Source organism: Diprion similis, chromosome 8, assembly GCF_021155765.1.
Source record: "Diprion similis isolate iyDipSimi1 chromosome 8, iyDipSimi1.1, whole genome shotgun sequence".
NCBI lineage: Eukaryota > Metazoa > Arthropoda > Insecta > Hymenoptera > Diprionidae > Diprion > Diprion similis.
The window spans coordinates 22,711,284-22,724,173 of NC_060112.1; the positions used below are offsets into that span (position 1 = coordinate 22,711,284).

The 12,890-nt window shown below is 40.6% G+C and overlaps 1 protein-coding gene across 1 annotated transcript; it reads left to right on the forward strand.

Moving 5' to 3' along the window:
* Positions 1-5,674: 5,674 nt before the first annotated feature.
* On the forward strand, positions 5,675-9,709 carry LOC124409131 (receptor-type tyrosine-protein phosphatase alpha-like). Its single transcript, XM_046886550.1, has 14 exons — positions 5,675-5,824; positions 5,905-6,012; positions 6,115-6,202; positions 6,625-6,701; positions 6,789-6,923; positions 6,991-7,104; positions 7,220-7,417; positions 7,503-7,699; positions 7,955-8,064; positions 8,198-8,412; positions 8,504-8,638; positions 8,722-8,876; positions 9,056-9,191; positions 9,314-9,709. Exons 1-14 carry the CDS (start codon positions 5,675-5,677, stop codon positions 9,425-9,427), a joined length of 1,932 nt encoding a protein of 643 aa, XP_046742506.1. The 3' UTR covers positions 9,428-9,709.
* Positions 9,710-12,890: the final 3,181 nt, after the last annotated feature.

The window sequence follows — 12,890 nt, forward strand, 5'->3', positions numbered from 1 at the left end:
GATTCATTCCAATTTGATTTTGAAGATATGAAACACTTTTCTGCACGTAGCTCGATACTTCGAGTCGGATAACCGGTAATACGCGTTAGAATAGAAATGTTGGCGTGAAAAGTTTTACGATTTTCTCGAATTACCAACACTCCGATAAAAAAAAATGTCGAACTAATTGTCACAACCGCAGAAAATATTCATGGAGAAGCGTTCGTTTTATTCTAGGAAAAAATCTGCAGCGAAAATTTCACGGTTTGCGGTTTGTACTTCTTGTTACGAACAACGAGTCAAGTTTCCTGTGGGAAACGGAAATCTGGCTTGTGGAACTCCTTGACCAAGACCGGTACTTGGGGACTTGGAAAGGAGTCAAAAATAGTTTTTCTACGATTTGATATGAAAACATTCTGAAGAAAAGCGAAGAAAGCAAAGCTTCGATTCGAATCATTTTCAGCATCGACGCAATGGAATATACGTGAATATCAAGCTTACAGTAACTCATCTCCAAAAATCCGAATCACCAACTCAACTTTCTTCGCATCACGAATGTGTTAATTGCGGTCCAAGTACTTAGGGCTGCAACTTTGACCTAGAGTAAGCATTGCTGATTTATATGAGACGAGAAATTTCTTTAACAAATATTCTTCAATAGATTTCGTACATAAAGGCAACTAAACTCGTCACTTATCTCTCTTTCAAACAGAAAAATATAACGCTTCTGTTGCGTCATACAATGGTTCGTGCGGTTTTTAACATTTTAATCATTCGTCGACCGACAGTTGAGGATGGATACTCCTCAGTCTTGGTCGCAATGAGAACGGTATCGGTATCGGTTGAACTGCGTTAAACATCGTGAGCATCTATGGCTTTTTGACGAATTTAACGAACTTGGACTTAAATTTACACCGTGAGAATATTCGAGTAAACGTTTCACGCTAATCGTACAACCGCTGAGAAAATCCTTTTTAAATTAAACAAAAAATTTCGTTCAAATTGATATAGGATGTGCTTATTCTGGATGTTTATATCTATCTCAGTTTACCTGACGATACTATCGATGCAGAGTCACGGGGAGCTTATCGGGCTTCGAAAACATATCCATAATACACACAATCGGTGCAATGATTACGTTTGCGGGTCAAAAGATGATCCAGCCCCGCTGGTTTTGAGTGTGGATGTCGGTGAGTCGAGAAGAATGATTGAATTGAGACACGTACCTTTGGCCATATGTTAATGACCAATTTTTTTTTTCTTAATTATAGTAATGGTATGTCGTTAAAACTGGAATATCTGTTCGAATGTCGCCGCATAAGTTACATAACGCGTCTGGCTACACCAGCAATTAAAGCATTTTCAGAATGATGATGATAATGATTTCAAAATACATCATTTCCAGAGTTGAACGAGACTTTTGTCGCGAGCGATCCATCTCCAAATGCAAGTGAACGGGACTGGAAATTTTTCCAGGGTGATCATGTTGAGTGGAAAAAATTTGATTCGATTGAAAATCCTGTGAAATTCCCCTTCAACACTCGGTGGGAAGGTGCGGTGGCTGGAATGTCGTAAACCCCGTTTTTTTTATGACACATCTGAGAATATTTCTCCCGATTTTCATCACTTGACCAAATTCTTGTTAGGTACCCATTTAGGACGATTTTGATTAATATCCGTGCAATTTTATATTTTCAGGCTTTCCAGAAATAAACCTGTTGACACCACACATAGAACATATCGAACAAAGTACTCAACGGATTCGTATATTTTCTGCCCGTTCGCAGGATAATATAACCATAGAGCTTAATGAGCCAATCATTAACGTCACCATAAAAAGAAAGGAAGTTACGATTTCATACCCCACCAACGGGTCTGTCCCGGCAAATTGGAAAAATGTGTCCCATTACACGGTAACTCTAGATGAATTATAATGCTGGAGAATAGATTTTTTTAGCCAGTCAATTCAGTGATCAATTTCCAGCGTATTTTGCAGATCCCAGATCCGAATAAGAGTTTGGATCATGACGAGTGGCGGACATTTACTTTCGAATGGAACGTGCTCGATAGAGAAATAAGGCTGACGATGAGCAACAGTGATTTGAATATTGAGAAAAAATTTGATTATCCGATCAATCCCTCTTTCCTGGTATTTATGAGCGCTTCCGCGGCATCTGTTCGATTCCACAATTGTAAGGATAACGTGGTTGTTTCACATTCAATTGCAAACTAACGCGCGCTAAGCCCATTCAACTTACCCGAATCTGTTTCAGATCAGTACATCATCGCAACAACCCCGGGGGTGAAAACATCCTCAAAAGATTTCTTCTCTGATGATGACCGGTTTTTTTGCATCGAAACGCTAACTAGCCTTTGCGCCACGTGTAAGCTGTACTTTCATATCGTAGATAAGAATAACAGTCGTCAAGAAATCGGAAGCATTAACAATGACAAAAAGTATATAGAAAATGACAAATTGCTGACGTGGCGTATTGACAAATTGAAAATCAACGTGCCGAAAAAAATGGCACCTCCTTTTAAAATTGAAGTCTCTACTAGCTTGGATAAAAAAAATAGCTCGGGTCGATGGGCAATAGCTAATATTCGGAAATGTCCATGTGAAGGTGAGTTCAAACATGTTCCAGAAAGTCTATCGAATGTTTGTGATAACTCACCGTACAAGAATGTATGTACACTTTTCTCTGCAGATGCTACGAAATTTTTGTACTTTCGCGCATGTAATGCGACTAGTGTCCAATGTCAAACATTATCCGAGGCTCAAAATCAAAGTTCCGTGATCAAGTTACGCCATGTACGTATCGGAAGGCCGGCTGGTAAGTACCGCACGACTTACAAATCAGCAACTTTATCCTCAAGTTGAATAGATAAGACTCGAATCAATCGCTATAATCATCAACCTCATTTTCTTAGGTTCAGAAAAATATATTATGTGCAATATAACAGATACATTTCGGCGATATCTGAGGACTCCTTTGGAGGATACAACAATAATCTGTACAAAAATTGGATGTTCCGTTGCCCATAGAATTAACGAAGAGTATTGCAATGGTAAGCGGAAATGTTTACACGTGCTGCAGATCTTTTTAGACTACATGAGAGAAAGAATTGTTGGCACAACTTAATAATGTTCACTTTGCTGAATCTATACAACATTATATTATTCACACGCTGAAATATTTTCGAATTCTTTAAAAAAAAAAGGAACCAACATCGCAGCTACGATTTTAATTTTAAGTTCTGCCGCGTAAAGCTTTCAAATTTCCCCATTTTTCCCTATCGTTGTCTCGAGGAGTCAAAAAGTTTGAAACTTAGTAAACTCCTTGTCTACAATGGTATACATATTTTATGGAAATCTTAGAGACTACAGGAGGAAGAAATTAACTCTTTTATTCGAATATAAAAATTTAAAAGTAAAGCCTTGCTACAGAACTCGGAATTCTTACGAATGAATTGGTTGATCAGAAAAGCAATTAATCGTAACATCGTCAGATGTATACTCCATTCCACTTCCATTCCATTTTCTTGGCAAGTAAAGACGTCGTTATAGCTCGTATCGAGAAAAAAAATTACGAAAATGACGACTGTTTGAAAGCGAAATAAATTATTTCCGATTTCTTCGATGTTTGCAATTTTTTTTTTTTTTCAACAATTGTAATAATAATTTCCCAATGCCCGTGGAACAGTCTATAAAGGGATGTAGAGGACTCAAGGCCGAGCCTTTTACTATTATTGGTTGAATAACTAACCAACGTTTTCAGTAATTAGAGTCTCTGAAATCTTGTGGTTAATTATATCTGCCGATGGGCAAGTTTGGTTAGCACGTGATGTTTATTTTCGGCGTCATTATATACACTCGATCAAAGGCTTTTGATAACTGACAATGAAATGGAAACGGACTGAGGGTGCGGCTACACTGTGGCGACTTGGCCGTGCGACACGGTCACACGACTGAGTCGAATGACAAAGTCGATCAGAAATTGTCGACTCCTATACGATCACGTAGATCTTTTTTTTACTCGAATTCCACTGAGGATAATTTTTCATGAAAAATCATTACTAAAGAATATGATCGACAACGATTACGTTATTTTGGCTGCTACTGCTTAGATATATTGTGCACGCTAAAAGGTACAACATAGGCCGCAAAGATTTAGTGGACGCTAAAGTCTTCAAGATATGAGAAATCTAATCTCATAAGTAATCTTTTTGAAGACGATGCTGTGATCCTCTGAATTACGAGTAAAGGCGCATTAGTGGATTTAAAAACTTTTTGCGAATATTATTCAAATGATTTGAACAAATCGCTTAACGCGATTGACCCTATAATTGCTTGGAGTGCTTCGAAAGATGGTATTGGTCAAACATGTCACACTGTCTACAGTAAATATAATATTCGAGCAAACAGCCCTTTGATAAAAACTGACACTACATGGAAACCTGCACATGAGTCAGATATTCTATTTAGACTTACAAATTAGTCACTCGACACGTCGAGTCGCCTCACGATCAGTATAGATGCAGCTTCAGAAACATCGCTACCACACGTAGAGTTACTCCATTTCTGGAAGGGTGAAGGAATCCTCTAAGATAAAAATCTCGACAGTCTTACTCGTAGTTTCTATTAAATAAGTAAAATTTCGTATTCACAGAAACCAACGACTCACTGGATCTGAAAGCAACCTCAATCGATATCGGTATTGTAGAAGTTCGATGGAAAAACCCGTACATAAGACGAAGTACAAACCCATTCATTTCTGCACCAATCGACTGTCATGCCAGAGTACGCATTGAATTAGTTGACACAAAACTTTTCGACTTTCCAAGGCAGAAATTTCCAAAAGAAATGAATGATTGCACTGAGAATCTATCGTTCGAACTTCCAACTGCAACGACATACCGTTTCGTCGTGACAATCGTAAATAGTTACGAACAAACACTGAACAGCGCCCTAGAGTTTTGGATCCCCGCGAGCGTGGGGTTCGGCAACAGGGATAAAGAACTGAGGGTGAAAGAAACGGACACTTCGATCGATATCAGAATTCCCAAGATCTTAAACATAACGTCGGACAGTATTGTATACATCATCGTAGAGGGAACATCGGCATGTAGCGACCAAAGCATCCCGTCGAAGTTGAGAAACCTCTTGATCAATGGGGAAGATTCCGGTAAGGCATGGATTGCTGCAAGTTTCGAGGTAACTACGAAAACAGATCAATTTTTCCTCCACCGTACCGTAATTTTTATCCGTCAATCCTGCTGTTTTTCTTGAAACGTTTCAGGATCCGAAAATGGTGTCTCGAAAATACTCGATTGAGAAGATCCCGACCGATAAGAAATCGCAAAAGTGTCATTTACTCCCCACAGAAACTTATTACGTGACCGTGGCTGTCGTGAACTCGACCGGCCCAGTGTTTGCCAATATAACTTCAAAACCTATTACTCTGAAAACGTTCCCTAGTCCAAGGACCTCCAAAACTGACAACGCGCAAACCCTAGAGTGGTTTTATATCGTTTTGATATTAGCCTTGTGTCTTCTTACAATCACTTTCGCGGTGTTCCTTTTCTCTACAGTCTGGTGAGCATGTCTTGTTATCCAACCTAATTTGAGTCGAACAATTGAACCATTAGCCTTGAGTTCCGAATACTTTCCAGGAAACGAATGAAATCACGGACCATGTACAACGATGAAATAACCTTGATCTCGCCCGTTGGTACACCTGGCGATTGGCAGTTCGATGGCTGTTCAAATCCAGTCAAGCTAAAACAGTTCGAACAGTACGTGAAGGATGCCGTTGCGAATGGAGACCTTGAACTTCAATTCAGGGTAACGAACGGCCACATTCGTGTACCGAACTTCTGGATTTGTCATTGACACGCGTTTTGATAAGCTCTTGAAGGCCGAAGTTCTCACAAACTCCTCATGTATGCCCTCGATCTTGGCAATCGACAGAAGACGGTCAAGACGTACTAGAGTATCAGCTTGGTCAATGTATCTCACAATTAGCTTTCACTGTACATTTGTTTCACATCCATCATTATCATTGACATAAACGAAATTTGTTTTTGATCGAAGAACGGTCAGTGTTAATCGAGATGCTTTTTTCTGTGTTACAGAATCTACCAACAGGACTTCTGCTCCCTCACCGCTTTGCAAGTTTACCGCAGAATAAAACAAAAAATAGAGACGAAAATTTCATAGCCTGTACGTATTACTTAAATTACGGATGAAGCAAATAAAGATCTCAAGAGAGATGCTACAGAATTGTGCAAATATGTTGGGGTGTAGTAAATGACTGTACTCAATGTATCGTATTTGGATACACTTTGCGTCCCATGTCCATGTATTTGCTAAATAATGCTTCGGCACAATTATTGTATTAAGACAGAATAACCTTGACCATTTCACAATCAATTCATTCACGTGAATAGTGGCCACAGTTAGATCAGACGACTCTCATGATTTCGTGAAATGTACGAACGTCAGTCCAAAACGTGGGACTTAACATACTGACGTTCGCACAAAACTCACGTTTCGTTTCGGTGCTAGTGATACATGCAATTCCTGTCGATCAGTTTACGCCCCTTCACGTCCCTCCAATTCAATTTACTTGTCACTGTTCACAGATGACCATTCGCGAGTGATTCTCGCCAAACGTTCCTGCAGTGTTGGCTCCCATTATATTAATGCCAACTACATTCCGGTGAGACAACAGAAGCTTGATTAAAAAATATTGTTAAGCAGCCGTGACTCGCGGATTGATTCACACGTAAGACGTTGCATGATTTAGGGCTACCGCAAAGAAAAGGGCTACATCGCGACGCAAGCTCCGATGCCAGAAACGGTAGTGGATTTCTGGAAAATGATCTGGCAGGAGGAAGTTTCGGTCGTTTGCATGCTGATGAAGATCACCGAGGGTGGACAGGTAAAGGGGTGAGCTCTCGTTATTCAAATTCGCGAATGCGATACTTCAATCTGTGTTATTCTTTCAGAAAATATGCGAACAGTATTGGCCAGATATTGGAAACATAATGGAATATGGTCACATTACAATTGTGAACATGAAGCAGCGCGTCTACGCCGATTACACTCACAGAATTCTCCAAGTGACAAAGTGCCACCAAACATGCTCGCGACAAGTATGTTTGAATCACCTGATCTGATATCTCTGGCACCTCGCGTCGCCCTCGATCTTGCCAATCCGCTGTCTCTCTGCCGTAGATTCAGCATCTTCAATACACGGGATGGCCGGAACAAGAAGTACCGATGTACTGGCACTCCATCGTCGAATACTTCAATGAGCTGAGGGGTCTTTCTGCGGGACCGGGACCCATAGTCGTTCACTGCGCTACGGGCACTGGCCGAACCGGGACCTTCATTCTTTGCGACATCGGTCTCCATTCTACCGCCGCTGAAGGGGTAACCTATTGGAATTCCCAAATTTATGTATTGGTGATAGAACTTGCGAAGCGATCGGTTATTGGACACGTTCGATCCGTTACAGACGGTGGACCTGTTCGCAGAGGCCGGCAATATGTACAATGCTCGGGCAAATATGTTGGAGAATTTGCAGCAATACATATTGGCGCACCTACTGCCCATGCAGTGCTTGCTTACGTTGCCCACGAAACTAAATTGCAGTGATGTCTCCGAAGAGGAAATTGAAAAAATGAAGAAGGACTCGAGGGTCCATATGCGGAGGTGCGTGTCCTAGAACCCAAGCTTCTCACCGTCGCGTCGATGAGAAAAAAGAAATGAGTACCTATAAAGAAAAATGTTGTTTTTTGACCTACAACTCAATGGGCAAAGAAAACGGAAGATTTTTAGACTTGTTTACTATAGCTGTAAAAACCAAAGCGAATTCTGTTCACAGTGTCTGTGAATGACTGACCCAACAATCTACAAACCGAGTGAGTACAGTTGGTAAATTTTAATTCTCACCTTGTGTCATCGCAGGCTCGGAATCTCTGTCTGGAAGGAAAAAGCTCTTCGACCTTCGTACGAACCGCTGAAATCACCGAATCCGGATCACTTGTACAAGAATAGATTTCCGAAATTCACACCAGGTTAGGCATTGCCCATTCATTGTATCGTTGTGACATAACATACTGGAAGTGCTTTTAGGCGCTAACAATTTGGTTATATGTATTCGTATTCCTGAGTCATTCGCCGTGTACACAACGATCATGTGAATTGCAGTCGAACATAGTTTGGTCAGCCTCAAGCGGTATCCACCTGATGCAATTGACAGTGATTACATAAGCGCGGTAAGCGTCGATGGGCTCAGGGTGAAAGGACAGTACCTGGCGTCCCAATTGCCTCTACCGTGGACCCTTTCCGATTTCTGGCGACTGGTTGCCGAGAAAAGAACTGAACTCATCGTAATCCTACAACGACCCCGACCGGAAGGTCTTGTGAGTACCGAAACCAACTAATAATTGCTCGCAACTCCCTGTAAACGGTAATCTTTTCTCCATTTCGAAACACGCGTAATCCGCTTTGCAGGAATGCGTCGACATCATTCCCCGGAAGAAGAGTATGCACAGACCTGTGCCTCACATAGAGGTGAAAACTAAGACGTTAAGTCACTCTAACGAACATTTCACAACCGATAAACTCCAGCTCACCGACACGTCCGAGGTAAATGGCAAATTTATCAGCATCCGCTCACTGGTTGTTTCATTCACACATTGACTTTCCTACTTTGCTATTGCCTCTGACAGGAAGAACCAAGAACGCAGAATATCACTGTACTAACCTGCAAGGGTTGGGACCTCTTTGAAAACGGAGATCCTCCACAGCCTAAAGTGCTGGTCAAACTATACATGGCCACGGAAAGGGTTCAACGACCAGAAAGTCCTACCCTCGTTCTCTGTTAGTGAGTAATTCTTCCAGCAATATCGATGTCGTCTCTGACATGTATTTGAAATCAGTGCCGAGCAGCTTGCATTCGCGAAATCATTTCCGGATGAACCCTGATCAATTTCTTTCGCGCGCCATCGAAGATGATGTCCGACTGTCAAATGTATTACATGATACAACCGTTTTTGTTCCCAGTGACGGTGTCACAGGGTGCGGGTTGTACTTGGCTCTGAGCATTCTGCTGGAACGTATGTCCGTGGAGCAAGAGTGTGACGTGATTTCGGCGGTACGTGCGATTCGCCAATCCAGGCGAGAGTTCGTTTACTCTAAGGTGAATCAAATTCTCAACAGTTACATCATCGCTTTGTCGAACACTAAAAATAAATTATCTGACTGTAACTTTGGAATACAATGTTTCCAAACGACTCTAAGTCCTTTCTTTTTATGTTTTAGGCTCAATTCGAATACTTGTACGACGCGGCACTGGAGTTTGTTCGAGACTTTGGAAATTACTCCAATATGGCGTTACGTCCGGCAGTGCCGCGGATTGCTACTCTCAAATCTTAACCATGTGATCTGATACTTCTCGTCCTGTCTCTCCATCTCTCACGTTTTTTTGGACTTGCACCTAGCTGAAATGTACCTACTCAGCTGTTTGCGATTCCCCACTTTACTCAGGCGTTCTCCAAACCTCTTTCTTTTTGATACTTTTCTCGCTCTTCAACTATGTCTCTTCAGCTGCGCAATCAGACCTTTTATTATAATCTATTCCATATTCATAAATAAATCAAATATGTCATACACCATCAATCCACGAATGTCTCATTAATATTTTCCTGAGAACCATCACTTCCGTAACAAATATCAACCAAAATATTATATCACGAATTCCTATCAATCATATACAACTGATGTATGTACCTAACAATGATCTGATTAGCAATAATGTAGTCAAATATGATACCATATATGTGTACGTATAAATATAAAATATTCATTTATTGATTATTCCAATATAACTTTTCGTCACCTATGATCATGAAGATCGCCTGCTTAGACGTTCCTAGTGTGAAAATAAAATCACTGCTATAGAAGAGTATAGTTTTCGATCTTAAAATTCTCGTCTATCAGACAGCAGCTGAGTAACAAGGTAAGACGAGAAGCAGCTTTTTGATTTCAGACAATGACAAATTTTACTGCTGCTTTAATTTCAGGGAACTATTTCGTAGATAGTACATTGTGTAACAAGGAGCCGAAGGCGAACATTCGTAATGTCCGGTGTCCGCGAGCCAAGACTTTGAGAAGCGCTGAAACTCCGAATCAAATTTGATTTAAACGTAAAATGAATTGACGTACTCCAACACGTGTCGAAAACACTATTATTCCCAAACTCAATCCACAATTATAGCACGCAAATTATTCATTCTGCGTTTTAATCAAATTTGAAACTGAGTTTAAGGACTCTCAACATGACGAGTTGCAAATACGCGAGGCGAAAATACCGTTGCCTTTTTGTTGCGCAAGATTCTTTATGTAAGAAGAGTATGTTACGCATTTTTTCACAAAGCTTAAAATTGAGGTTAGATTCACGTAATGTCAGCTTTGTTTGCGACTGCGCATGCGCGAAGTAGACCACTTTTAAATCCTTGGGCGCATGCGCATTCGCAAACTCACTCTATCGTTACAGGAACGAGTACTTTGTGTACAAAAAACACGCATAAAGACGCGGAAAACATGCTTCCATTATATAAAACAGTTTTTCGACATATGTCACAATCGCTTCCTAGAAACTGAACACACTTCTGATTTATCGAGTTCACCAACGGTCGACTGGGATTAAGCGGGCCGGCAAACTGAGGTTTTTGCGGTTTTCTTATGGACGAAATCGACCTCTTACAGGATGCAAAAGCTCAGTACGATTGTATACAAAAAAAGTGAATACACATGTTATTCCAGACTTATATTTGTTTTTGAAAACGTCGTGAGTCGTCTGGTATATGAGAAGTCGTTGACAAAACAAAAGTACCAGCCTTATAAATCGTCAGATACGCACTTACGCCTTGCTTACATCTGATGAACGGTTTTGCAATTTTCTAACTTATATAGACACTGTCGCGGTTGATAACAAGACGTCAGACACGGTTGACGGTTGAATTTTACAGTATAACAATGGCGTTTGCTTCGACGTGTAGTAAATCAAAATATCACGCAAAAGTCCATCAAGAGGCCTTCTGCAGTGATGTAAATATTAGATGACTTCACACCCGCACGAATCATCAGGTGATTCGATCGCCGAGGTATCGCATTAAAGTCCAACATCACAGTGAAAATGTGTACCTGAGGATAATCCTAAATTCTAACCCATAATAGCAAATTCAAACAGTATGGCGGGAATCTAGGCTCATCGTAAGGTTTCTGAAATTCCAGAGTTCCGACGTCCCGAATGTCTGAGAATAAATTTTAGTAGCTGAAAGATTTACATTCGAACAAAAACCTGATTTCCTCCGCAGAATGATAAATCGGTCGTCACAAACGAACAAGCGGGACGACACATCCTGTGGAGTTACGGTTTTTGCGGTTTCATTCGACAAAATTATTTTTTCCTCGACGGCTGACAATGAGTGGAATTCTCAGTCTTGCTCGAAAGCCCAGTCATTTATATTCCGCATCGATCACATTGCGTGGCGGTATAATGTCGTCGGTATTCTTTGCAAAGAATTATAAAATTTGACGAACGGACTAGAGTTCTTGTGCGAAATTGAACTTATTGTGTGAGACGAAATCGTCGGATATATACAAACTCGAAAGTAAGAAGATGATGTAAAACGGAAAAAATTGGTTTCACGCTGCTCGTACGACCGAGAAGAAAGTCCATTGCGAAAAAAATGTAATCAGTTTTTTTAAAATGCCTTTTTTTCGGAAGCTTACATTTGTGACCGCAGTCTACCTCACGTCACTCACGGTGCAGAGTCACGGGGAGCTTTTCGTGATTCGTGAATCTGAGCAAGTCCTTGATCCGGAAGGTGTACAGCATACTTGTGTATCGGAAGATGATCGTTCCGCATTAGTTTGGAATGAAGCCTTCGACGATTCAAAAAGTGAGCTTAATGTTATATTGGAACTTAAATCTTTTTACGACTTTGACAGCGACGATTCCGGTTGACTTTATATCTATACGCACATCATCGTCAAAGATGAGCAGTCCATCCTAGTATCAATAATATAATATATCGGAGTAGAGTGTTTGTGATATCATGGCGAAAACTTCTCAAGTCCCGAAAATTCTTAACACTGATCTGAAAATTCGACGATTTCAGAATCCTTCGCCAACACGAGGAAATCGTATTCGACGGAAAATAGACTTGACTGGAATGCTAGGTGGAAAACTAATTCCCATTGGTCGCTCGTCGAATCGATGGAACACCCCGTGGGACCCGTCTTCGACTCTCGATGGAAAAGTACGAAAAATTGCATGTATTAGTTATTTTTCGAGAAATCTGATTACTTTGGACAATATTAGACCCATTTTTTTGCACACACTTGCAAATAATTCCCCCGATCATCACCATCTGACCATCATAAGTCTGGAACTCGTTCGGGTCGATTTTTATTGATCTGTATATAATCTAATATTTTCAGACTTTCCAGAAAACACTTTGGTTCAGCCATACTTGGAGGAAGGAATACCAGATACAGGCACACGCATATTTTCTGTCCGCGCAGATAACAATATAACCATCAGCCTTTTGGGTCCGTCAAAATCGGTTCGGATCTACATCACAACTGAGAAAATCACGTTATGTATTGCCTCCAACAATACCCAGTTTACCAGTTCGACATCGAAAAATGTACACCTACAAAATGTAAGTAATGATGAGTTACAGAGAAAAAAAATAGATTTATGAGGCCGATCAATTTAGTGACTGAATTGCATCACTCTGTCATCATATTATTGCGCGGACGTTAAAGCCGTAAAACACAGTAGTACAATAACCTGCACTGAACATTTTATCAGGAGATGAAAAAATCT

Coding starts and splice junctions, on each gene's coding strand:
- LOC124409131 (XM_046886550.1), top strand. CDS start 5,675: ATGTACAACGATGAAATAACCTTGATCTCGCCCGTTGGTACACCTGGC. Junction 6,924..6,990: donor AGATCACCGAGGGTGGACAG/GTAAAGGGGTGA, acceptor TTATTCTTTCAG/AAAATATGCGAACAGTATTG. Junction 8,877..9,055: donor CCTACCCTCGTTCTCTGTTA/GTGAGTAATTCT, acceptor TTTTGTTCCCAG/TGACGGTGTCACAGGGTGCG.